The following is a 27,219-nucleotide window of genomic DNA, read 5'->3' as shown; positions in this document are numbered from 1 at the left end:
GAAGGGTTGTGACACTCTATCCACATCGGTTTCTTCTATTTTCAGAGATGAAGTAGCATTCACCTTGCCTTTTGTGAAATCACATAGTTCTCAAAGGAGATTTCTCAGTGGGGAGCTTAGCCGAGGGCATGTTCTCTATTAGAGCTGATGTGGAGGGTGTACAGTTTAGCAGAGAGAGGGAGAGGAAGAGAGTACAGCAATGGATGCAAATGTAGTTCTCATATCAGTACAGCTACCACACGGAAAACGACATATCAATAATATATTGTACAAGCTTTTATAGCAACACATGTTGATTTGCAACACCATACAGTTCAGATCTAAAGTGCGCAACCCCAATCTGAGGTGACGGGACAGTACTATCAATATAAACAAAGGCAACACGATTATACACACAATTGATTTCCTTTCCTTTCCTCACAAGCCTTGTGACAGTACATGAAGTCAATACCATTTATGCATCTCAGATAAAGACATACCACTTTTTTTCAAGTATTTAAAAATAATAAACACAATATTGCTGAATAAAATGAAAATGGCCATGTCAACTCTGATTAAGCTAAAACCAGGCTTTTCTAAAATTTGTAAAGGATGGTCCCCTATAAAGGCCTTTGGCACTGAGAATTTGAGCTAATGTTCAAAACAACCTTCCTTCCTTATTCCTTCTCTCCCAAGTAGATTACAGACCTACTTTAAAGAATATTTATTAAACTACTGGGACCGATTAGGCTTTTATTTACCTCCTTTTCTGGGTTATGGTTGGCAGGGATTTTACTGCATAGGATTGAGCAAGGCTCCCGGCCAACTTAGGGAAGGATCTGGAAGGGGCAGGGGGTGAGAGAAACAATCTATGGGTAGAAGTTATTTTGCTGGAATTTCATGCACAGGTACAAATGTTCCTCCTTTTAAATTCTGTCATACTATCAAGTTAAAAAACAGCAGCTTCTGACAGAGAATCTGTACCACAAGGTATAAGCATCCTGGAGTTAAGAGGGATCTGTCTAGGGCAGGGCCCTGGACTCCACCATCTTCTCCAAGCAGGACAATGGGTTTGATAGTGACTCTGCCTCTGAGGTAGGACCTTTTGGCCTGAGGCTCAAAATAGGTGGGCAGCTCTGTGCTTAGTCTCAATAGCCGATATCTAGAAAGGAAGGGGATGCTTGGCCATTAGACATAGCCTAGATGGGGAAGCTTATTCCTTCATGAAATTCTGGGGCACAGATAAAAGTTTTCTCCTAGTCGTCATAGGGAACCTATTTGCTTCCTAGACAGGAAAGACCCAAACCTATGTTCATTTCAAGTATCAATGTTTTTGTATATAATGTGGGAGAAAGAATGTAGGGGCAAGCTCATGCAGATTTCAGATGGTTGGATCTTGTGGTATATATTATAGGGCATTTCTTTCTTTCTCCCCTTGTACACCTGAGTGTACTGAATACTAATCTGGCCCATATAAAAAGGATGAATGTTTCTAAGTTTCTATCTACAGTCTGCATCTATGAGTCTGCAGTCATCATTCTAGTACTTGGAATCCAACAATCTGTGGCCGCACAAATATCTATGAGAGCTCGTTAGCTCGTGTCTCTCCATCAGGTTTATAGAGAAAGAAGAATGCTTTCAAAATATTATCTTGAATTCTAAAGATCTTACTATTTCTGCATACTCTGGTCACTTTGGATCTTGATGAGAGGCAGATCAAAGAAGGTCTTAAGATGCTGTCTCAAAATCTCAGGTGAGGAGCTCACTTTATGAGAGGAAAATAACCATCCATGGAATAGAAATTAAGTATTCTGGATTTCAGTGATGAGGCCTAGCAGGAGAGAATTTTTGTGGGTAGGAGAGGGGGAGGGAATGAGAATAAGCAATTACCCAGGAGGTAAATGACTCCTCCCCGGACAGTGGCAATATGGTGCCCAGGATGACATCATTGTTCTCATGCAGAGATCTCCTGTCTCAGGGCTGAGTTCAATTTTCTGGGCTCACCACATTTCTGGAGCACGCTTCATTCCTCTTTGCTCAGGCTGATTAGATTTTATTTTTATTTTACCTAATTAATCCAAATGACGTACTAAAAGAATATTGTTTGGGAAGATGCCTCAAGAACTGGCATCAACCTTCTGTTCAAAACAAGCTGAACTGGAAAGCAGAGAACAATTACCCTAGTTTAGTCTAAGATGAAGCTTGGCTTGTCAGGCTTCCTGAGCGGCTCTGCTCAGGGCCAACTGGGTGGAAGACTTAACTAGGAAGAGAATCTTATTGTTGATCTGGTCAGTCATTTTAAAGAACTTGCAATATTCTTTTGTGTTCATTTTGTAATACTAACTTTAGGGATGTGATAAGCCATACCCTAAATAGAAAGAAGGCAAGATACCTTTTAAGAATTTTGTGGGCCTAGGTTTCAAAACAACTTTACTAAGTGTTTATTGTGCCTCCATTAAAAGAAAGAGAAAAAAAAAATCTGGCTTAGTTTTTATATCTGCCCCTGCAGTTTGTATAACCCATATAAAATAAAAATCTATATGTTACAAAATAGGATTTCTTTTTAATATATATATTTTCCTTTTGTAAAATTATATGTATTTAAATACATTTGAAATGTCGCTATAGGTAAATTAGAAATTTTTTTTTTCTAATACTATGAAAAAGGCAAGAGTTTTTATTGTCAGCATACATTTTATATGTACTTTCTCCTTTTGACTGCACCCCAAAGAACCTTTTATGATTCAGGGGCAATTTGGCACTATTCAATCATACTACTCTGAAGTGAAAATAAAGTTTGATTTGCACACTATATTAAAAGTAAGGGAAGTATTTAAAACAATTTTAAGCTTCTCATTATTGATTAGAACACAGCCTTTTGTCGCTAATTTTTAGAGAGGTATTCTAAACTTAAGAAAGGATTTTTAAAAGGAGCAATGTGGTTTTTTTTGTTTTTGTTTTTTGTTTTTTGATTTTTAAACTGTACTCTACTTTGACACCACAATAGAGAAATAGATTTACTTTGGAACAAACTACAAATACATTCGCACAGTTTGTGACAACTTAATTGTCTACCTAGAGAATTGAAACAGCTCAGTGAGCTAATTATAAATCTTGTCCAAGGCGTTCTATTTCTTCAATCAGGAAGTCAATGTCTTGGTGAGTTGCTGCGGGATTTGAGATGACCATGCGGAAGAAATTGACCTTGTCTCCCAAGGGCTGATAGCTGACCATTGTGGTCCCATACTCCATCATTCTGGCTTTAATCACTGGGGCCACCTGTGGGAGAGACCAGATCAACATAGTGACTCCTGGGGACTCTTCCTTTAGCCAAAGAACCCAATATCAAGTAGCACTTTTAGTTTTTAACTAAATAACTAAACTCATATTTGTTTTCCTTAAGGGAATTGTCTCCAAGTTTTGGGGGGAATCAGGGGACTAGAACAGTTTCATACATCCAAAATCTTGAAGGTGATAAGATGAATAATAAATGATAGGCTCTCAGGTGCTTTCCATGTCAGGTGATTCAAGGCCTGAGACCGCAGGCCCAAAATAGAGTCACTGATGCTGGGCCATTTAACCAAACCCCAGGCTTCGTACCTAACCTACTTGCACTTTCAACTTTCCCCAGAAATATAGTCTGGTCAGAAATATAGCTGGTCAGTCAGGAGTTTTCTGATCAGCACCAATAACGTACTCTGTCACATGGGGCCTCACCATCCCTGGAAGAAAGATGAGGTAATTCACCTAATAAGAGCTTTTTCCCCAAGGGAAGGTGACCTCACCCAAAGTAATTCTTTTTTCTGTTTGTGACTTCCTTGTCCTGCTTTTAAAAATCTCCCCCTTTCTACTTGCCAGAGGGGATGCTGCCTGATTTATGAACTGATTCATAAAGCCAATTAGATCTTTAAAATTTACTCAGTTGAGCTTTTGTTATTTAACAACTTCCTAGTTACTATTTTGGGAGCATAGGAACAATTGGGTGTTGTTTCCGAGGCTAAATAGTTTAGCAATATGACATTTGATGGAAGGCTCTTTTTCCCTCAGTCTGTGTAAAAACACTGGAAACAAAACATAGTTCAGAGAATGGTTATGGAGAGGTAAGCCTCAATATCAAGTGATGTCTGAAAATAAGCAGACTTTTGAGGCCCTAAAACACTTATTTCTTGATACCCCAAAGCTTTCCCATTTCTTTTCATTCTCCTTTTGCATTTTCTCAGTTTATATTTTGAAATATAGTCCATAATCATGATGAAAATCAGCAGAACCCACAAAGACATAACATTACAGAAGTGGATCACAGAAAAGATCTTACCACTTGTATGCCAGATTGATGATTACAGAGTTCTCTGACTACTGTGTATGAGATGAAGTTCAAACTCTAGCTCAGCATAAAGATGTTTTGTATCGCAGCTCTGAAGACTCATCTTCCAGTGCTCACCAAAATGAATCTTCAACTCTGACAAAACCTATAGTCAATATCCCTTGAATGTGCCACACACACTTTTCTCCTTTCACACTTGTCCTCAGTCTTACCGTGTCACACTTGTCTTGGCTGAGAGTCCCTTTTCTCTTCCAGGTCACATCCTGCACACACCCCAAGGCTCTACCATAGACCTACAATCACTATGAAGCCTTTCCTGACTCCTCTAGTTCAGTAGCATGTTTTCTCTTTCAATGATCCTTACCCATACATTCTGTCTACAGAATATTTCCTATTGTCCTCTTGCTTATGAGAAAATACATTTCATCTCTGTAATTTCAAAACTGTAAGCTCTGGAGGGCAGACACAGTGTCTTTTACTTCTTTTGTTTACCAGCACAGTACCGTGTACACATTGAGGGCTTCCCAAGTCCTCATTGATTGTACAGAATAGATTAACAGGGACAGCTATCTAGGAAGAGGAATGCATTTAAATTATGTCTAACCGTGTGCATGATCTATTCACGTATTTTACCATTGGAGTTTATAAAAATAATATCTGATCATTTAAGTTCATTGCTGCAAATATGGAACCAGGAATGGCACATGTCAGGGAGCTTTTGATTTATTTAGATATATATAGTAAGAAACTCAGTTCAAAATGGGGACCATGCCTTACAGCACAGTTGGATTCATCTTAAATGAAGAATAGTTTGATTCCAGTGGAATGCCATTTTGAACATGTGACTTTTGAACATCAACACTTAAATAATCATTGGTTTATAATGAGGTTTCATCTTCAAAGTACTCAATGTGCAAATGACATATCTGATAAAGTGTTAGTATCCAAAAAAAATAAAGAACTTATAAAACTCAATACCCAAAAAACAAATAATCCAATTAAAAATGGGCAGAAGACATGAACAGACATTTCTCCAAAGAAGACATTCAGATAGCCAACAGACTCATGAAAAGATGCTCAACATCACTCATCATCAGGGAAATGCAAATTAAAACTACAATGAACTGTCACCTCACACTTGCCAGAGTGGCTAAAACAAAAACAAAAGCAAAAACAAAAAAACACAAGAAACAACAAGTGTTGGTGAGGATGTGGAAAAAAAGGAACTTTCTTAACACTGTTGGTGGGAATGCAAACTAGTGTAGCCATTGTGGAAAACAGTATGGAAGTTCTTCAAAAGGTTAAAAATAGAACTACCCTATGATCCAGAAGTCGCACTACTATTTGCCCCCAAAATATAAAAACACTAATTCAAAGAGATACATACACCCCTATGTTTATAGCACCATTATTTACAATAGACAAATTATGGAAACAGCCCATGTCCTTCGATTGATGAATGGATAAAGAAGATGTGGTATATGTGTACAACGGAATATTATTCAGCCATAAAAAAGAATGAAATCTTGCCATTTGCAACGACATGGATGGAGCTAGAGAGATAATGCTAAGCAAAATAAGTCAGTCAGAGAAAGACAAATACCACATGATTTCACCCATGTGTGGAATTTAAAAAAACAAATCAGCAAAGGAAAAAAGGAGAGAGGCAAACCAAGAAACAGACTCTTAACTATAGAGAACAAACTGATGGTTCCCAGAGGGAGGTGGTGGGGGAGGGGTAAAGCAGGGGATGGGGATTAAGGAGTGCACTTGTTATGATGATGAGCACTGGGTGATGTATGGAAGTACAGAGTCACTATATTGTACACCTGAAACTAACATAACACTGGATGTTAACTATAGGAGTTGAAGTTCAAAAAGTAAACTAAATAAGTATAAACAAACAAAAAAACAACAACAAAGTATTCAATGTGCAAAATCAACATTTTTCCCATCAGGCCCAATTATTTGTTAGTTACCAAAGAGAAAACCAAGGACAGAGTTCACCTGAACCTTCATTTCACCTTCACCTTACATCCAGAACCTAATCTCCTCACCTAAAAACGAATGTGCATGACAGTTCTGCACTGTGATTTTCTAAGTCTAGGTTAAGTCTCTTTCGGCCTCTTTATTACATAGGAAGGTAATATAAAGAGGAATGCTTTTCTTGGGTTGGCCCTTCTTTCTCCTAAAGGATAAAGAATGTACACAGAGCATAAGGCTCATCCCAGCGAATAAATATGACAAAGAATATAAATTATCTCAAGTCTGGGATTAAATTCTGAAAGTGGATCTACTAGAATATTCTAGCATAAGGACGTGAAATTTATCACTTTGTGCTAGGAGAATGGCAAATCAATGTGTTCCTGGGGAAGAGAAACCCCAAATTAGAAAAGGAATTCCAAATCCATGTGTCTGCAGGAATTTCAGGAAAATTCATGTAAGTATTCCTTAGTTTTTATTCATGTAATAAATCATGCTTCCTCTTTAGAACTGATGAAACAATGATCATGCTGTACTCAGTGAATTAAACTCTGATTTCATTTTAATGGGCAATCCAAGCATAAATGGTATTAATTATTAAAGACAATCACCTCCTATTTTTCAGATAAATCAAATCAAATCAAAGGTCAAAATTTTAAATGGCAACAGTCATCATCCCAAACAGGTTTTGGCGTTACGTCAGACTGAATCCCCCCAGTTCCTGAAGCTAGCTGGGTTGGCAGAAGTCACAGCTGTGTAAATACATATGACTTTGGATTGCTTCCAGAAAATGTGGATGAGATAAAATTTACAGGAAAATGGAACATCTACTTCATTGCATAATCAATAATTGCAAATTCAGAAGGAAAATAATATTCTGACTCTATTGATGAACATACAGCACTTTTACTTATTTCTAGACTTTTTCTTTTGGTCACATTCTTGGTTTTGTTGAATAAAGAGTCAGGAAAGAGAGGCTGCATGTTGAAGAATTCATTAAAGACATACTCAGTAGGAGCTCTTGGGTGCTGCCTTAAGAGTTTTAGGGTATCATTTTCTCCCTTGTGTCCTTAGCTTTTTCAGTCGTTTAGAAGATAATAACCAGGGAACTATCCCATAATTTGAATACACATTTGTGTCTCCAAAGAGAACTCAGGTTAAAGCATCACAAAATCATAGAAATGTATTTTTTTCAGTATGTACTACAAAACCTTTTTGTTGCTAAATCTTGGGAACATGAGTGAAATTTTGAAAAATGAAAAAGCAGAATAACCATAAATAGGAATCCCAACACATTAAAATTTCAATAAATTCCTCATTACGTTCAATAATATAGACTATGGAAGAATATCACCTTACATATAAAGCCAACTACTTCTTTGCCAATGTTTTTTTATTTTTTATTTTTAGAAGTTTATTTATTTTTGAGAGAGAGAGAGCGAGCGAGCATGCACATGTGTGCACGCATGAGCTGGGGAGGGGCAGAGAGAGAAAGAAAGACAGAATCCGATTCAGGCTTCAGGCTCCAAGCTGTCAGCACAGAGACCAACGCGGGGGTTCATGAATACTCACGAACTGTGATATCGTGACCTGAGCCGAAGTAGGATGCTTAACCAACTAAGCCACCCAGGCACCCCATCCTTGCCAATGTACTTTTAAATCCACTGTTGACCTTCTGGAAGTCCCATCTGTCAGTATAGGACTGGTAGAAACAGGGATCAGATATGCAGATAATGATAAAATACAATGGAATAAAATACAAGATGAAGATGATGATGAAGAACCAGGATTCGTGTCTGAAGAATACCCTCATGAGCTCTTCTGCTGGTCCTGCCTGTGTCTAAGGCAGTTGTATGTGGTTGTGTGGTACCCCAGGCCCTCTGTGTCCACAGTGCCTCAATGATGATGGGCCACCTGCACACTCACAGTCCTGACAGACAGCAGGAATGCACGAACCAGATTCTCATCTTAGCCTCCTTCAAGAAGCTTAGACTGTCTTGTTTGGTAATGACCACGTGTTGCCTAGATATCTGCCCCCACATCAGTGTGAGCTGTGGAGAAAGGCCTAGGATCCACTAGTAGGTTTCCTAAGTGTTTCCCGTCCCTGTTCTGGAATATGCAAATGGCACGTTAGCTAAGCAAACATTTTTGAGTGCCTATTGTATGCTAAGCCTTGCACCAGACAAGAGGACACAAAGAATAATTCTTTATTGGAGGGTCCATAATTTGACTTAATTCTCATTTGCCATACAACGGCACAGAAGACTCCACATTTCCTCCCATTTCGGGTCTATATCAGCACTAACCAAGAGAACTTTAGGTAACGATAGAGATGTGTTATATCTCCACTCTCTGATACAACAGCCACTGGTCACAAGTTGACCACTTGAAATGTGGCCAGTGTAACTAAAGAAGTTAATTTCTGGTTGAATTTAATTTTGATTGATTTAAATTTAAATGCCAAATGCGGCTATTGATAATATATTGGATAGAGCAGATGATTCATTTTATTTTACCTCAGCTGTTTTCCTTCTGACATTGTGTGTGTGTGTGTGTGTGTGTGAAGATTTACTAATCCCTGGACATTATACATTTATACATTAAGGGCTTTATAATTTAAAAAAAAATTTTTTTTAACGTTTATTTTTGAGACAGAGAGAGACAGAGCATGAACGGGGGAGGGGCAGAGAGAGAGGGAGACACAGAACTGGAAGCAGGCTCCAGGCTCTGAGCCATCAGCCCAGAGCCCGACGCGGGGCTCGAACTCACGGTCCGTGAGATCGTGACCTGAGCTGAAGTTGGACGCTCAACCGACTGAGCCACCCAGGCACCCCTAAGGGCTTTATAATTAAGAGGAAACTCTGAAAAATTATTGACATAAGTAAACAAAAGTTAACCTCGATATTTTATGTGGTTCTATTGTGACTTCCAATTCTGAATTGCTAAATTCTCTATATTCTAGTCAAGAAAATGGAATCACAAGAGGAAACATTTAAGAGGATTCATTTTGCAATCCCCAGAGACTTTCAAATTTGAACTACAAACTGTATAAAAATAGTTTACTAATATTCTAATGGCTCTCCCCAAGAAATAATCTCCATTCCCATCACAGTTTATGTGTTTTTGCTAAAACCTGAGGGGCATTTGAAGAGAGCTGTATTAAATGGGGGAGATTCAGAGTTGATTTTTGCTCAGAAAGTGATGGGAAAAATCTCTTTCTGTTCTGTATTCCCATCTTGTCCCATCCCTCAGCCCAGAAATAATTCATTGATTCAAGGAATGAAATTGGCCAAACTACTCCAGGGATTTTCTCTCTCTGGTCAATGGGTTCATTAAAGAGGTAGAACCAATAAGAATGGAAACATCTAATTTATAACTAATTTTTTAAATTAATTAGTCATTGTTAAATGATACACACTATGGAGAAGCCACACCATAAAACTTCAGGAAAAAATATGAATTCTTTCCTCTCAAATGACTGCAGGCCCCTTTTTGCCCACCTATCACCTCCAATGTGACTCTCACCCTCTCTCCCTCCCACCTCTTGGACTTGATCTCCTGGAATGAGCAAATGAGCCAACTTTACTAAAACTTCAAACATGACCATAACCCCTCCTCCTAGACACATGCATTGATGGATCTCCCATTCTAGAAGCTTTCTTCCATGCATTCCTCTAGGTCAGTGGCTCTGATCCTGGGCTGTACATTGGGATCACCTGGAGAACTTTTAAAACCATTCCTAAGCCCATCCCAAACCAATTGGATTAAATTCTTAGGGTAAAGACCTGGTCACCAGTGTTTTTTATAAAACTTCAGGCTGATTCTAATGTGAGGCCAGGATAGCAAACCACTACTCTAATTAGGAGGCTTGATTTCAACACCTCAATTATATGCAAGTTTCCCTGATGAGGGTTTGATCCTGGATTGTCTATGGACAGGTGTTCATATCTCTAAGCTTTTCTGGAGGTTTTTAATCCACACAAGGGGCACTTGGGTGACTCAGTCAGTTAAGCATCTGACTCTTGATTTCGGCTCAGGTCATGATCTTAGTTTGTGGGATTGAGCCCTGTGTGGGGCTCTGCACAGATAGTGTAGAGTCTGCTTGGGATTCTCTCTCTCCCTCTCTCTCTCTGCCTCTTCCCGTTTGTGCACACACACACTCTCTCAAAATAAACAAAAACAAACTTTAAAAAACCCCCACACAATCCCACTGTTTGACACAGAAGAAAATACTGGAAATTCTGAAAGTCAGTGAGGCAGCCCAGGCGCCTGCATGGTGGGGGAGAGGGACTTCCCTGCTCCTGGCATTGACTGGAGAAAGTCCCCTCCTTTGTGGTAAATGGAAAACCAACCGACTAACCCACCCTCTGACATCCAAATACGCACGATCATCCCTAGTGTTCTATTCCTCAGCACTGGGATGGAGCCCTGCATTTACCTGCCTTCAAGACTCTCTCTGGCGTACATCGTAAACCAAATTTCACCCATGTGTAAACGCTAGAAGCAGGAGAGGAGAAAAGATAAAGGATCTTACTGGCCACAGAAAAATTTGAAGCTGAAGCCCTCTGGCTCTGTAGTCAGTGATTTTGGAAAAGTGATTTTTTTCTCCCCATGCTTTCATGTTCCTGTCAGCAAAAGGGAGAGACAACAGTGCTTCCCACATTAGGTTACTTATGTTGGAATAAGTTTCTAGGCCCCACGATGGAGCTGCTCCTGCCCAGGATGTCACTTCAGGAAAAGGACACTTAACTTTCACATCCCTATAAATGCTCTGCTTGACCAGAAACATGGAATGTCCAGTCAGCCAATCCCTGATGCCAAGCCAACCTGGGGCTCCTTGTTCCTCACCCATTTTCTTTCTCTTCCTGTTCCTTATTCTTTATCCTATAAAAGCTTCTTGCCTTCCCCCCATTTTGCAGTTCTCTGGCCTCCTGGGAATGGAGGTTGCCCACTTCATGAAGTGTTAGATGAAGTTTGTCTACATCACCTAAATTGTCTTCTTCCGTCATTTTTAACACTTATGAAAGTTAGGTGACGTAACGCTAGATCAAAGTTGAGCCTGGGACACAATATGCACTCAAACAGTGGCCGTAATTATTGTTCCCTGCCCTATTATCTTCTGGGGTTCAGCAAGCTCCATAGGGTAGCCTTGACCTTGGCATCTCAAGAGGGTCAGTAGCAGCTCTGTTTCCTAACCATTTCTGGTGCCTGAAATCTCTTCTGTGCGTATGACTGAGCACGGAAGGTTTCACTTGGTGGGTCAGCCAACTTCGGCAAGGGTTCTCGTTGCATCATGAATGGCAGTAAAGCTAACACCTGATTACTTATTTTAAGATCTCATAAACTTGCCCTCAGGAAAAAGAAGCAAAAAAAAGGGGGGAGGGTTGTTAGGGGGGGTACCTGGGTAGCTCATTAGGTTAAATGTCTGACTTCTGCTCAGGTCATGATCTCGCAGTTCATGAGTTCGAGCCCCGCAATGAACTCTCTGCTGTTAGTGCAGAGCCCGCTTTGGATCCTCTGTCCCACTCTCTCTTTCCCCTTCATCTGCTTGCATGTGCGCGCATGCATTTTCTCGGTCTCTCAAAAATAAACATAAAATTTTTGTTCTAATAATAAAATTTAAAAAAAAGAAAAGAGAAGCAAATAGGGTAGTTACAAGTCTGGATATGCCAGTTCTGAAAGTCCTGGTTCTGTAGGAGCCCTCATGAAGGGGAGTGGGCCTGCACACCAAGGAAGAGGTTGGATTTCTCCCAGAGACATGTGCATGTTAGAGAGATGCCATGCACGTGGAAGGCCCAGTGTACACACCAACGTATATACCAGAGGAGCCTGTATCACTGACCTTTGAGAGGCGGCTCATTCTCTCTTCATTGTCTTCCAGGACACGCAAACTTGGAGGCACGTACCAGAAGCAGACATTTGTGTGTTGAGGCTACAAGGAGGAAAGTAAGATTCACATTCAGCCCATGGTGGCAGTTTAGAAAATTCCAAGGACATTTCAAATCTATTCTGCAACTTCTGAACAGAATTCCTACTTAAAAAAAAATTTTTTTTAATGTTTTATTTTATTTTTGAGACAGAGAGAGACAGAGCATGAGCGGGGGAGGGTTAGAGAGAGAGGGAGTCACAGAATCCGAAGCAGGCTCCAGGCTCTGAGCTGTCAGCACAGAGTCCAACGCGGGGCTCGAACTCACGGACGGTGAGATCATGACCTGAGCGGAAGTCGGAAGCTCAACTGACTGAGCCACCCAGGCGCCCCAAGAATTCCTACTTTAAAAAAAATTTTTTTTAACGTTTATTTATTTTTTGAGACAGAGAGAGACAGAGCATGAACGGGGGAGGGTCAGAGAGAGAGAGAGAGACACAGAATCTGAAACAGGCTCCAGGCTCTGAGCAGTCAGCACAGAGCCCAACGCGGGGCTCGAACTCACATACCGCGAGATCGTGACCTGAGCCGAAGTCGGACGCCCAACCGACTAAGCCACCCAGGCGCCCCAAGAATTCCTACTTTTAAATCCATAACCACTTTTAGAGTTCCTGATGTTCACCACGATATACAGTTATTGTTTTGTGAGTGTGATTTTTTACTCCAGCTCAGAACCCCTGCTTCTCCTTTGTAATGGTCCCACTTACCTGGACAGTACATGATTGACACACAAAAAATCAATGATAAGAATTAGAGTTGGGGCACCTAGGTGGCTCAGTCAGTCAAGTGTCCAACTCTTAATTTCAGCTCAGTCATAGTCTCATGGTTCAGGAGATGGAGCCCTGCATTGGGCTCTGCGCTGACAGATTCTCTCTCTGTCTCTCTGCCCCTCCCCTGCTTTCTCTTGTGCTCATGCTCGCTCTAAATAGAAACTTTAAATATAAATAAATAAACATTTAAAAACATAAAAAAAAAGAATTGGAATTGACTAAACTTTTTGAGATCGTAGAGATCAGAATACATACCTTTCCATCAAACACCATTTCATATCCTTCTCGGTTTTTTATGATATTGTATAAATATTCTGCCAGCTCCAAGCACTTATCAATATGTGCTTCAAACCCAGTAGTGCCCTGAGTAAGAGAAGAAGAAAGGTTATTGGCAGGGGGCTGAGAAAGGCAGGTAAGCTCTTTGTGGGACAAATCTCGCTGGAGACTGAAGGTCTTTCTGTCACTTCCAGCTCAGCTCTGCTCCACACTTTCCTTGCACAAGACTGTTTCCAGAGGCTTTTCTGGTGATTATTTCTCCTTTAATGTTCTCCCCTCAGGTGTTTTTGTTGCCTTTCATGTCATCTCGGCTCTCCACGGTAGTTTCCTTTTCTTTTGGAGCCCTCATTCTTTAAGCAATTATTTTGATTACTTGAGGGGAAAATTTGCCTGTCATTCTGAGGGGTAATTATGGAAGTCATTAATGACAGAGGACTGGGCTATTCTCTTCCTGCGGATAAGAAGCATCATCAGAGACCCCCCCCCCCCCCCAGCACGCCTGTTTAGCTCCTGACCATCATGAAAATTTACCATTTCCAGACTGCACTTCTGTTCACCAATGTACCCCCATTATGGAACAAATAGGGTAGGTACTCAATGAATATTTGCTGAACAAATGAATGTATTAATCTTAAAGGGCACACAGATGCTTTGTTAGCCTGTCAGTCTGCAAGGCTCATTAGATTTCTCCTTTGGGGACAAATGATTTACATGCTTGTAACAGGCAAACGTAATCACAGAGGTCTTTTAGTTTCCGGCTCTGGAAGCCCAGGATCTGGACTTGTGAAAAACAACACTACAGCCTTGGACTGGTGCTGTTTACCGACCTCAGGACACTTCAGGGAATTACTTTTCAAAATGGCTTTCCTCCTAATCCTTTCAGCATTTATGGAGCACTAATGGAAAGCTTAGACAAACAGCTAATGCTCATCCCAGGAGCACTTAGAACAGGCCAACCAGTGACTAATCCAACATGGAAACTGGAGGAAGAAGCTGCAATGGACATAAGATGGGCCCACATTCCTATTCATAGTCTCATCACCTCAGCTAAAAGGGGGATCCAGCATGGCCAGTGACTTGAACGTCTGAAGCATCAAAGAAATCTGATGGGTTCAGAAATCATTTCTGTGGAGATTGCTGCCCTGGTTGATTGGCCAAGGAGTTTGACTGGTTCCTGATGGCTCAAAGGAAGGGCCCCAAAGCTGAATATTCAGGCCAGAGCCTACACCATGCACTATATGACTCTGTGGTACCAAGGATTCGGGGTTGGTTCGGACTGACCTGGCAGTTTGGGTACACTTGGTAGGTACACTTTGGGTACTCCTAGGTAGGAGGAGGGAAGTTAATTGGTCTCCAAACTGGATCCTTTGGACCACTCCAGAGTTGGATTTAAACTTGCATGTATCTGATCCAAGATAATAGCCGGGACCACTAGGACTCATCCTGTCTAGTCACATGGCCTTGGCTAATCTTACTGGTCCCATGGGAATGATGGTGCTTGTCTGATCTCCCATATAGGGACATGGTAAAAGTAAAATGAATACTCTGAACATGAGTGTGATTGTATCACAAAGGCAGTGGGATTATCAGAGACTAGAATGGGAATCTTCTCGCTTTTGCTAGTCTAGGACTTCACTTAAGATGATTAAGGAGTAAACTGATCATCCTTTAGTTGAAAGCTAAAGAGGTACAAGGGGGAGTGACACAGGGAACTCTAGTTTGCCCTTAGAAGCCTGGCCTCTCTTGATATTGGATATTTATGGGAAGAAGATCCATGTTTTATTTCCATAGTTTGGAAGGCTTTTACGAGATTCTCCAAAATGCATTCATTCATCAAATACATGTTGAGTAGTTGTCACATGCCACACAGTTCTTATTCTGAGGATGACAACAGCACATGGAAAACTTTATCACCATGACCTGGGTTGCTATGAAGGAGGCTGAAGGCTCCGAGGGACACGTCTAAGTGAAAGTCTAGAGCCCAGTGTCAGAGTTATGCTGAGGGAGCTTCCGGAGAAAGGTGGTTTTATTTTCTCCCTCGTTGCCTACACACTTAGGATTGGTGTAGACTTATCTGGCTGAAGTGGACAATCCACAAGGGCACAGGCTGGTGTTTCCTTTGTTCACTACAGTCTCCGTCATACCAGCAGGGTTGGCATACATTAGGGGTTCAATGCACACTGGTTGAATGGGTGGATGAATGAATGGAGGTGTAACTTTTACTCCCTGGGGCGGTGTTTTGACACAGTATGTTCTGAGGAACCATCCGTATCAGCACCAGATCAACTGTGTTATTAATGTAGATTCTCGGGTCCCACCCCAGACCCCCAAGTTGGTATTTTAGGAAGATGAACACCACGTATATCCACTTCTTCAGTGATGCCACTGTCTACCAGCGTTCAGCTACTGCAGCTGTGTTGTCTCCAGGGCCTGACACCATCAGTGCTGCTCACGAGTCTTCTCTGCTTCTCGAAACCCTCATCTAATGCTCTCAGGCCCCAGAATTGTGGGTCTGCAATAATGATTGAATCCCTTGCTACCATCTCCATTTCTATGGCTGCCCCCCTACCTAGGCCCTCTTTTTACCTGGATGGTAGCTCCCTAATTACCCTTCCATCAACCTGGACTCTCCACTAGCATCAGAGTATGCAGGAGAGCTCCTGCTAGACCTGCATCCCACGGTGTCCTCCCAGCTCCACTGGCTGAAATTCTATGTATTCTACCTGTCCTGCTCTAGACCCATCTTTTTTTAAAAAAAATTCTTTTTAAGTTTATTTATGTGTTCTAGAGAGAGTGAGAGCAAAAGGGGAGGGGCAGAGAGAGAGCGAGAGAAAGCAAGAATCCCAAGAAAACTCCACAAGACAGGGGTAGAGCCCCACGCAGGGCTCAAACTCATGAACTGTGAGATCATGACCTGAGCAGAAATCAAGAGGTGGACACTTAACCAACTGAGCCACCCAGGTGCCCCTTGAAGGTGACCTCTTAAAACATCATTCTTGGCTCTCAAACTCGAGATGGGCTCCCCATCCTCAAACTTTTGGGGAGGTGCATCTAGGTTTCTTTTACAACCAGTTATATTCTGTCTTATGTGATGCTTATCTGTGCATTCATCTTATATCATCTGAAAATTGTGTCCCCTTCATCCCATCCAGGATCAGGCACAAAAACAGATGCTCATTATCTAATGTATTAAAATAAGTTAATATTTTAAGAGAAAATGAACATTCATTCAGTCACTCAGCAAAGAGTGTGCCAGGCATCAATTTCCCTTTAATAGTTTTCTCCTGGTATTTTTTTTTTCTCAGCCATTTGTCAGTCCCTTTGTTATCTACATTTTCAATGAGGGAGGCCAATCACAGAAAACTATAGGGAAACCTGCTAATTTGCATAATTTGCATAACTATATACAAACAGATTTACTGTGAAAACTAGGTAGTTATATATTACACCATCCTTGCAGGCCTAAAATTAAGGTTTGTTCACCTATCTTCCTTCCTTCCTTCCTTCCTTCCTTCCTTCCTTCCTTCTTTCCTTCCTTCCTTCCTTCCTTCCTCTCTATATCTATCTATCTGAGTTTTTAAAACAGTTTTTTAAGTTTATTTCTTTACAGAGAGAGCACTCTTGCAAGCCAGTGCGGAGGGGCAGAGAGAGAGGGAGAGAGTGAGAGAGAGAGAGAGAGAGAGAGAATCCCAAGCAGGCTCTGCACTGTCAGCGCAGAGCCCGATGCAGGGCTCGATCTCATGAACTGTGAGATCATGACCTGAGCTGAAACCAAGAGTCGGCTGCTCAACTGACAGAGTCACCCAGGCACCCCGATCTACACTGAGTTTTAACCACGATGGAAATCTGTGACATCTGGAAAATAATCATCAAGTCTTAGCATTCTCTAATTAAATGCAGACAAAATGAAAGGTCTACTCAGTAAGAACAGAGTTGAGGGCAGGTGGGGGCCTTTTCTTATGACAGGCTTAGGTATCTGTCTAGAATGCCTCCTAGCATTCATATCAAGAGGCTCATTCTTTTTTTTTTTTTTTTTTTTTTTTTGCATACAGTTGCTCTTATCAATTATCTTGGACTTAATCTGACGCTGTCATCAGTGCATTTAGCTCCACCAGTCATTAACAGATTAAGCAATATTTATATTTAGGTTAGTATTTTTCCTGTGGTTTGTATTGCTAAGGAGAAAAATACGGGTTTACCTTACTATGGGTATTCTCCAGGTATATCTGATAACAGAGGATTTACTGATTAACGTTAGCTCCTCCTCAGTCTTGTTTTTTCATTCCTGAGGGGATTCAAGATCAAGTCATCGCCAACTCTTTCACAGTTCTTATTAGGACAGGAAGACTTCTCCTTCCCTGGCTGGCATCACTAGAGAGATGGGGATGTGGGAGGGTGCTTACCCGCACCTCTCATCTGGATTGTAGGACTGATCTTATGACTTTTATAATTATTATCATCTCATTTTGCAAAATGTGCAGCTTTAAGTCGAAAAGCAAATGGACGTTTTTGCCATTTACGTGTCTAGATACTTAAGGTTTTACGTGACAAATTAAAGGAATATGTATCCATAAATTATGTGGCTGCTGGGATTGTTCTTTTTTCCTTTTTTATTCCCTCCTCTGGTGCCTTTATTTCAGCACGTTAGAAACTGGATCCTCTGCCTGTTTCAGGCTTCAGCTGTTGCTGTTGTTTAATTCACACCTGATGTCCTCCAAGTTATTTCTCTTATAAGACAAGAAGGATGATACTGAACAATATTTAGAGCTCAGGCTTTCCTCAACTACCTAGCTGATATTTATGTTCATCATTTTTGATTCCCACCAATCAAGGAAATGAAAAATCTACTCATGTTAAAACAATTGAGAGTATGCCAATAATTCCTTTTCCCTTTCTTTCTTTCTTTCTTTCTTTCTTTCTTTCTTTCTTTCTTTCTTTCTTTCTTTCTTTTTTGCCAAATGCAAGTGTCTTTGCCAACAGAAGGAGTCTTGTCTGGGTGGTGGGGACCAAGTAAGTGTCTTTGTCAGGCTCTCATCTTTCAAGAGAGGAAGGGGCCCCTGCCCGGCTCAAGGGATGGAAGCCCACCCCTCATACCATGTTTATGAGGTAACGACTGCAGGCAGCTGCTGGATGGATACTTAGCAACACTTAGAGGAAATTCAGTGAGAGCAAATACTATTACAGAGGCTTGTCTGAAGAATATGTAGCCCAGCCGTCCCTGGAAACCACGTAAGAATTATTTCTGCATTAAGTGAGACCATCTTTCTACTGCCTTTTTTCCTGGATGGATTTAGAGAAGATTCCATAAAATGGCGGTTGACTGCATTATTTCACTCCCAACCCTCCTTATTTTCTTGTTAGCTATCCACCTCTTTAACTGCTCAAGGCATTCAGTTTTACTTAGAAACATCTTGTAAAGAACAGCACATGGAACTCGTTGCCATAGACATGGTTCCTCTTCACACGGACCCGGGGAAGGGCACATTCTCGGGTCTTACCCTGGCAGGTCTCACTCCTGCTGACTGAGTTATTTCTGTGTCCCCTGGGATTGAACTGCCACCTGCTTGTGCAGGCTCCCGAGAAAGCTCACAGCTAACTCTTGGGGACCCTCTCCCAAATATACAGGACCTCAGGGAGTGCCAGCCTTCCTCTAAACTCTCCTTTTCTTGTTTCCTTTGTCAAGGTTCCCTCGTGCACCCTTTCGGTTAGTTGGGTTTTTCTAGCAGTTGGGTTTTTCTGGCATGTCCAGCTGCTCTGACCATTGCCTCCTGTGAGAGGTAAATGAAACCAGGTGGGAAGTTACTGATGTGTGACATTGAAATTAGGAATCTGGCCAAAATTAAAAATAAAATCTTGGACCTTTCCGTCCCGCTTACATTTCAGCAAGCAGGTATGCTCTTTGAAAGGGCAGCAATTAGGTCCAGCCAGTACCGTATTCCCTTACTTACAGCGTCTCTGTCCCTGAGAGGAGTGATCATCTATAGTTAAATGCTGGGGTCAACAGAGAAGCTGAACAAATGGAGGTTACTGGGTAGTTCCAGAGTTTTAAAAAAGCTTTATCTCGAGAGGTTATCCCTTAAAATGTCAAAAGAAAGCTATCACGGTGGGGTTTTGACTTTTCACTTTTGTCCTCCAAACAAAAAGAAGGCACCAACCACCCTGAGGGATCAATCACTGGGTAAAAACCAAGAGCTAAGAGCCAACAACAACAAAACAACAATAACAAAACACCTCTTAAAAATCCAGATGTCCTGCCGTATAAAGCAGCCTGGATTTGTTTCCTAGATGAGTGAGCATTACAAGCAATTTGGCTTATGTTCTTGCCCATGCAGAAGGCAGATATCTAGAAACAGGATTAAAGAAACTTAATCGTGGGTAATCTGCAATTTGGAAATCAGTTTTTAATCTCATAATAAGGGTCACCAGATATAGTTTCTGTCTTTAGTCGATATGCAGCGGATCTACACATGCTCACCTTTGCCCTCCACATCAGCCATAATTTAAAAACATCGACATGGCGTCCGCACTGTAAGGCCTTATCTCCAGTGTCGTAGGACAGGTCGTAGTGTTTATCTTGCTGGAAAAGGTAGGAAGCATGCATCTGGTTGCAACTCTGCATCAACCCCTAGAAGAGAAGGGAAAATTTAGGAAACTCTACTGACTTGGTCAGGTATTCCATCAGATTTATATTGTGGTGAAAAGTATTAAGAAAAAAACTTGCGGAAGATGGCGGCGTAGGAGGACGCTGGGCTCACCGCATCCTGCTGGTCACTTAGATTTCACCCACACCTGCCTAAATAACCCAGAAAACTGCCAGAAGACTCGCAGAACGGATTCTCTGGAGCCAAGCGCAGACGAGAGGCCCATGGAAGAGGGTAGGAAGGGCGGAGAGGCAGTGCGCACTACACGGACTGGTGGGAGGGAGCCGGGGCGGAGGGGCAGCCCACCAGCCAAGCAGAGCCCCCCCGAGTCTGGCTTGCAAAAGCGGAGGGGCCGGACGGAGTGTGTTCTGACAGCAAGCGAGACTTAACATCTGGGAGGTTATAAATTAACAGCTCTGCTTGGAGAATGGGAGGGCTGGAGGACAATGGGAGGGAAAGTTGTTGACCCTGGAATGACAGAGCTCAGCTTGGCGGGGAACAAAGGTGCTCGCCAGCGCCATCTCCCTCGCCCATCCCCCAGCCAAAATCCCAAAGGGAACCAGTTCCTGCTGGGGAACTTGCTTGCACCGCGAAAACACCCAATGCTGTGCTTCTGCGGACCCATCCCTCTGGCGGCATGTCTGACTCCCTCCCAGTGCCGCAGGGCCCCTCCGGAAGCAGATCACCGAAGGAGAAGTGAGCTGAGCCTGCCCCTCCCACCCCTGTGCACCTTGCCGATCCACCCCAGCTAATACACCAGATCCCCAGCACCACAAGCCTGGCAGTGTGCAAGTAGCCCAGATGGGCCACGCCACCCCACAGTGAATCCCGCCCCTAGGAGAGGGGAAGAGAAGGCACACACCAGTCTGACTGTGGCCCCAGCGGTGGGCTGGGGGCAGAATTCAGGTCTGACTACACCCCGCCCCCCAACGCAAGTTATTCAAGGCAGCACAGGGGAAGTGCCCCACAGTTCCACACCACTCCAGGGACTATCCAAAATGACGAAACGGAAGAATTCCCCTCAAAACAATCTCCAGGAAATAACGACAGCTAACGAACTGATCAAAAAGGATTTAAACAATATAACAGAAAGTGAATTTAGAATAATAGTCATAAAATTAATCGCTGGGCGTGAAAACAGTATAGAGGACAGCAGAGAATCTCTTGCTACAGAGATCAAGGGACTAAGGAACAGTCAGGAGGAGCTAAAAAATGCTATAAATGAACTACAAAATAAAATGGAGACAACCACAGCTTGGATTGAAGAGGCAGAGGAGAGAATAGGTGAACTGGAAGATAAAATTATGGAAAAAGAGGAAGCTGAGAAAAAGAGAGATAAAAAAATCCAGGAGTATGAAGGGAAAATTAGAGAACTAAGTGATGTACTAAAGAGAAATAATCTACCCATAATTGGTATTCCAGAGGAGGAAGAGAGAGGGAAAGGTGCTGAAGGTGTACTTGAAGAAATAATAGCTGAGAACTTCCCTGATCTGGGGAAGGAAAAAGGCATTGAAATCCAAGAGGCACAGAGAACTCCCTTCAGACGTAACTTGAATCGATCTTCTGCATGACATATCATAGTGAAACTGGCAAAATACAAGGATAAAGAGAAAATTCTGAAAGCAGCTAGAGATAAACATGCTCTAACATATAAAGGAAGACCTATAAGACTCGTGACCGATCTCTCTACTGAAACTTGGCAGGCCAGAAAGGAATGGCAGGAGATCTTCAATGTGATCAACAGAAAAAAGATGCAGCTGAGAATCCTTTATCCAGCAAGTCTGTCATTTAGAATAGAAGGAGAGATAAAGGTCTTCCCAAACAAACAGAAACTGAAGGAATTCATCACCACTAAACCAGCCCTACAACAGATCTTAAGGGGGATCCTGTGAGACAAAGTACCAGAGACATCGCTATAAGCATGAAACCTACGGACATCACAATGACTCTAAACCCATATCTTTCTATAATAACACTGAGTGTATATGGACTAAATGCGCCAACCAAAAGACATAGGGTATCAGAATGGATAAAAAAACAAGACCCATCTATTTGCTGTCTACAAGAGACTCATTTTAGACCTGAGGACACCTTCAGATTGAGAGTGAGGGGATGGAGAACTATTTATCATGCTACTGGAAGTCAAAAGAAAGCTGGAGTAGCCATACTTATATCAGACAAACTAGACTTTAAAGGCTGTAACAAGAGATGAAGAAGGGCATTATATAATAATCACAGGGTCTATCCATCAGGAAGAGCTAACAATTATAAACGTCTATGTGCTGAATACGGGAGCCCCCAAATATATAAAACAACTACTCACAAACATAAGCAACCTTATTGATAAGAATGTGGTAATTTCAGGGGACTTTAAGAAAAAAATTTGCAAGGGACACTGAATTTCCTGGAGAAAGAAAGCAATAAGAATCAAATTTTTTAGATGGGGCCAATATCCAGACAGGATGAGCTGTTGGGATAGGTAAACCCTGTGGGATAAATGGCTCACGGTCAAATGTAACTTCAGGTTAACAACAGTGAAATATATGCTTTTACTCTCCTTTTTACAAGAATGCATTTATTCAAAAACAATCATAATCAGAGTATAATGTTCATTCTTTGAGGAATATCCTGATGTTTTGGTTTTATTGTAATTAAAATACTTTAGAAACTTTTGTTTTGTAAAATACTAATAGTATGATTATTCTAGTGTTTCATTTACACTTAGTTCAGGTACTTTATCATCTGGCTATTATGGTTTGAATTCTCTTTGGAAGTCATAGCTTTTAAGATAGCTTATTGTTATTTTTACATGCTGAAATCTAAAAAAATAAAGACATCATTATTCTGAGATGTCTTAAATAACCAATCTTTGAAATGCCATATTCCCCTCTCAAGAGTGGTTAGAGCTTCAGTACTGTATTTTTAAAAAATGTTCATTCATATATTTTGTATTCATGCAAGAGAGAATGGGAGTAAGAGGGGCACGGGGGTAGGGGCAGAGAGAGAGGGAGAGAGAGAATCCCAAGTAGGCTCCACACTCAGCTTAGAGCTTGATACGGGGCACAGTCTCATGAACTGTGAGATCATGACCTGAGCTGAAATCAAGAGTGGCCTGAGTCACCCAGATGCCCCGAGGTCATATGTTTTGAAAGGACCACTAGAAGCTGGTCCTCTCTACCCACCGTTCCACACTTTGGGGTGGTCTCCCTTAGGACTGGTACACCTTTTTGTGAGCTTGCATGCCGAGTTTCTGTGACCATGAAACAAAATGGAGTCACCTGTTGCAACTTTCAATTTTATTGGCCTTCAAGTGAATTTTCTTTTTCAAATCCAATGTCATTTTACCACTCTATTACAATTATTTAATTTCCCTCACTCTCAAAAGAATAACAATGAATTTCACTGCAAAAGGAGCCCGAACTATAGGGTTGAGACCAGTTTTATTGCCTACCATCTGGTCTTTCAGGGTCTCCTTACAATTTTAGTTGTGTTACATTTTGTGTTAGTTTGGATAAATTCTTTGTTAAAGAACTCTCACTTCTAACTTTAACTAGATGATCACATTTTCGTCTTTTCTTTACTTGCCATGAGTCACAAGAGAAAAAAAAGCCAAACGTTCTGTAAAAACACAATTGTACTGTAGATAATGAAAGAGTCAGAGGCTTCCTGTGGCTTGTGACAAATTAAAACGTGGTGGGGTTTCTGGTGAGGAGACCAGCAATGCTGCTTTAGTCAGAGAGCATGATTCATTCACTGTTCTTTGGAATAGTTCGGTCACTTTGCCACCCATGTTCCATACTAAACTTCTGGTGCTGAGGCTAATTAATTATCATTGGCAATGAAATATCCCATTGTAAACTGCCACAAGCAATAGAGTATAAAAATGCAGTAATGGAGTGCCAGTACTTGGGATTCTCTCTCTCTCTCTCTCTCTCTCTCTCTCTCTCTTTCTCTCTCTCTCCCCCTGTCTCCTTCCCTCCCTCCTCCCCCCTCAAAATAAATAAATAAACATTAAAAGAAACCAAAACACATGACCTCTTAAAGGTTGGCCAGCACCAGTCTCATTGCACAAAGGGATAAGTAAACATGACGTTTTTCACATAAAGGGCCTTGATAATATCCTGATTCCAAGCCATTAAAAAGTTATAGACCATTATGTTGTAAACTGTTTTAAGTAGGCTCCACACCCAGCGTGGAGCCCAACATGGGGCTTGAACTCAGGACCCTGAGTCAATGCTTAACCAACTGAGCCACCCTGTCACCTCTGTTACAAAAAATTTTAAATATAGTAATAGTTGCTGTGCTATAAAATAGTTGTAAAAGAAATTCCCATGGTCAAATAAATTTAGGAAACTCTACTTGATAAATTCCTTCTTTAAAGATATTTGCAATATATATCTGCCTATGAAAGGCTCCGGTATGCCCTGAAGTAATGAATCTTGCTTTTAGTTCTTCAATTTAAAATATCCCAAGTTTTTAAAGTCTTTTTTATTTTTATTTAAATTTTTATTTAATGTTTATTTATTTTTGAGAGAGAGAGAGAGAGAGAGAGAGAGAATATGAGCAAAGGAGGGGCAGAGAGAGAGGGAGACACAGAATCTAAAGCAGACTCCAGGCTCTGACTTGTCAACACAGAGCCTGATGTGGGGCTCAAACTCATAAACGGTGAGATCATGACCTGAGTCGAAGTCAGACGCTTAACCAACTGAGTCACCCAGGCACCCCTAAAATATCCCAAGTTTTGTAAGCCCAGAGCTCCCTTATCACAGAATACTTAATATGGTCTTATACAATGTCCTTATTCCTTATATCTCAATAAGGAACATGCTGTCAGAGCATCATAAACTCTTGGATTTGGAAGGGATCCTAGGGGTTTTATTCTGTTCTTTTTCAATAAAGGAATCTTTTCTCTCCCTTTACTAATAAGTGTCTGTCCAATCTCCAGTCACTTACCCCCGGTGGCGAATTTATTCCTATGCGAAGCATTCACTACCTCAGAGAAAGCTTAATTTTTAGAAAAGCTTTCCTTTTATTGACCAGAAGTCAGAACTTCAATCATGGCATATTCTGATTGTGCCATCAAATTATTCCATCCAGTGCTACAGACCCAGTTCCCTGAAGAAACCGAATCTCTTCCACTTGAGTCATTTAAACTGTGAAGGATGCCATCTTCTCAAGTTTCTTTTTCTTTTTAGATTAAACATCTTTGCTTATTTCAACCACATCTGTCACAGGTTCACCAATTGTTGCCCACCATTCAAACCCTAGCTTGGTGGGGTCCCATATGCAATTTGGCACTGACCTAAGCAAATGGCTTCAGGCATGGTTTATCTAGAGGACAGTGGGAGACTACCACCTTCCTCATCCTGGAACTCTACTTCTTTTTTTTTTTTTTTAACATTTCATTTAATTTATTTTTTAAATTTACATCCAAGTGAGTTAGCATATAGTGCAACAATGATTTCCTTAATGCCCCTTATCCGTTTAGCCCATCCCTCCCCACAACCCCTTCAGTAACCTTCTGTTTGTGCGACTCCACTTCTTTTAGACCCATTCCTTTTTTTTGAATGCTAAGTTTCTCTTGATGCATTGTTGAGCCTGCCAAGTACAACCTAACATTCTATGCCTTTTTTCACAAGTACAATTTAGCCATGTATGAAACATACCTGTCTTGTAGACTCAAACTGTGACCGTCCTATACTTGGACATAAGAGGACCTCATAATCATCCTTGTTAACAATTTGCCCTTTTTGGAGATGGCTCGCTGTTCCAGGCTGTCAAATCGTACTGTATTCTGATTCTGTTACTACACACATTTATTCTACTGAACTCCATGGATGGACTGGGCCATGAGTCAGGGAAGACATACCTCTTCTCTAACCAGGAGAGCAGAGCACTGTAAGGGGACGCCCATCATCTTGTGTGGGTTCCATGTCACAGAGTTGGCCCTAAAGGAAAGAAATGAAGTTAAGAGGGTGGCACCCATGACAGACTCAGACTACAAGGTCCTGTGCTGGGACAATAGAGCTTCAGTGTTCTTAGCACTGTTTCTCAGACTCCCAGATGACACTAACTTTATAAAACAAGAAGTGGGCTCTTAAATCTACAACATTTTCTTTGTCTACAAAGAGAATAGGCGAGGGTCGGCATCTTCACGCGGTGCCCCCTTAGCTTCCATGCAGTAATTCAGCCAGCCTCCCTGTGATCCCCTTTGAGGGACTGGGATCATCCAGTCCAGGGTCCTGCCTTTGGCCATCAAGGAGCAGAGCACCATGCAGGTGAAGGGCTGTCCTTGTGTGCCTCCATTGTTCATGTTTCTGACACTATCACAGTGTCTCATTTCACTGCTTAATTTTGTTCTCACTCAGCTTTTCCTTCTTCCTCTTCAATTGATCATGACGTTTCTCCCAAGTTTCCTTTCACAACAGCTTCTAGCTCATCCATTTCCATCTCGTCTCTAACCCACAGACATCCTTCTGGACCACAGGTGGGATATGCTATAGCCCCTATAGCAGTTTTCAATCTATTTTGTCCTGACACACTTGAGAAATACAATGCTCTCCCATCAGCGATTGCCAGGTATTTATGCTATCTGAAAAGTCTAAAGCATAGTTCTGGGTCAGATGATGATAATAATGATAATAAATAATAATAATGCCCTCAAGGGTGAGCCCAGGCCACGTGTTCAGTCTTGTGTTCTTTCACTTTTCCATACCCATTTTCATCACAACAGACTATTTTATTTTCATTCTCAGAAAACTCTATACTCACACTCCTGGGTCTCCTTAATACTATTTCCTCTTTCTGGAATGTCATCTCTCTTTGCTTCACTTGGTTAAATCTCACTTATTCTCTAAGGCTCAGATCAAGTGTTATTATCTCTGCAGCCTTCTTCAAGTTCATTCAACTTCTCTCCCTCACTCTCTCTGGACTACTCACCTAGCTCCTCCCCCAGCTCCAGGGAAAGCAGCAGTTCCCTCCATGAATGAGTTCCCATTGCAAGGTGAGCCTCTGTGGATGTCTTCCGAGAGCCTGAGGGATCCTTGGGGCGGAGAATCATGAGTGTGACCCCAGTATGAAGAGACTCACAGCAGGAGGGAAAGGAGAACAGCCATGGCAGCTGCCTCCGTAGTGTGGGAAATTATTTCCCCTCCTCTGAGGGAACAAAAGACTTGGGTTCACCCTCCTCTCAGCTCTCAAGGTGCAAGAACACTGGGAAGAAATGAGAAGCTGGGACAGTCTCATTCGTTTACCTGATGAATGGTGGGCGTCAGCCGGCCAGTTGGAGAACGCTTACTGGCCTGGGGATCTCATCTGAAT

The 27,219-nt window shown here is 41.6% G+C and overlaps 1 protein-coding gene across 1 annotated transcript in view; it reads right to left on the bottom strand.

The window, feature by feature from the left end:
• Positions 1 to 3,013: 3,013 nt before the first annotated feature.
• Positions 3,014 to 27,219, bottom strand: part of GAD2 (glutamate decarboxylase 2) — an 84,354-nt gene continuing 60,148 nt past the window's right edge. The window contains exons 12-16 of the mRNA XM_007081308.3: positions 25,769 to 25,847; positions 19,734 to 19,883; positions 13,238 to 13,345; positions 12,129 to 12,218; positions 3,014 to 3,258 (exon numbers count right to left, since the gene is read on the bottom strand). Coding sequence (XP_007081370.1) covers positions 3,085 to 3,258; positions 12,129 to 12,218; positions 13,238 to 13,345; positions 19,734 to 19,883; positions 25,769 to 25,847 — 601 coding nt within the window. The 3' untranslated portion in view covers positions 3,014 to 3,084. The remainder of the gene's footprint in view (positions 3,259 to 12,128; positions 12,219 to 13,237; positions 13,346 to 19,733; positions 19,884 to 25,768; positions 25,848 to 27,219) is intronic.

Source organism: Panthera tigris, chromosome B4, assembly GCF_018350195.1.
Source record: "Panthera tigris isolate Pti1 chromosome B4, P.tigris_Pti1_mat1.1, whole genome shotgun sequence".
NCBI lineage: Eukaryota > Metazoa > Chordata > Mammalia > Carnivora > Felidae > Panthera > Panthera tigris.
Note: the sequence above shows the minus strand (reverse complement) of the source record. Positions and strands in the feature narration are given on the sequence as shown.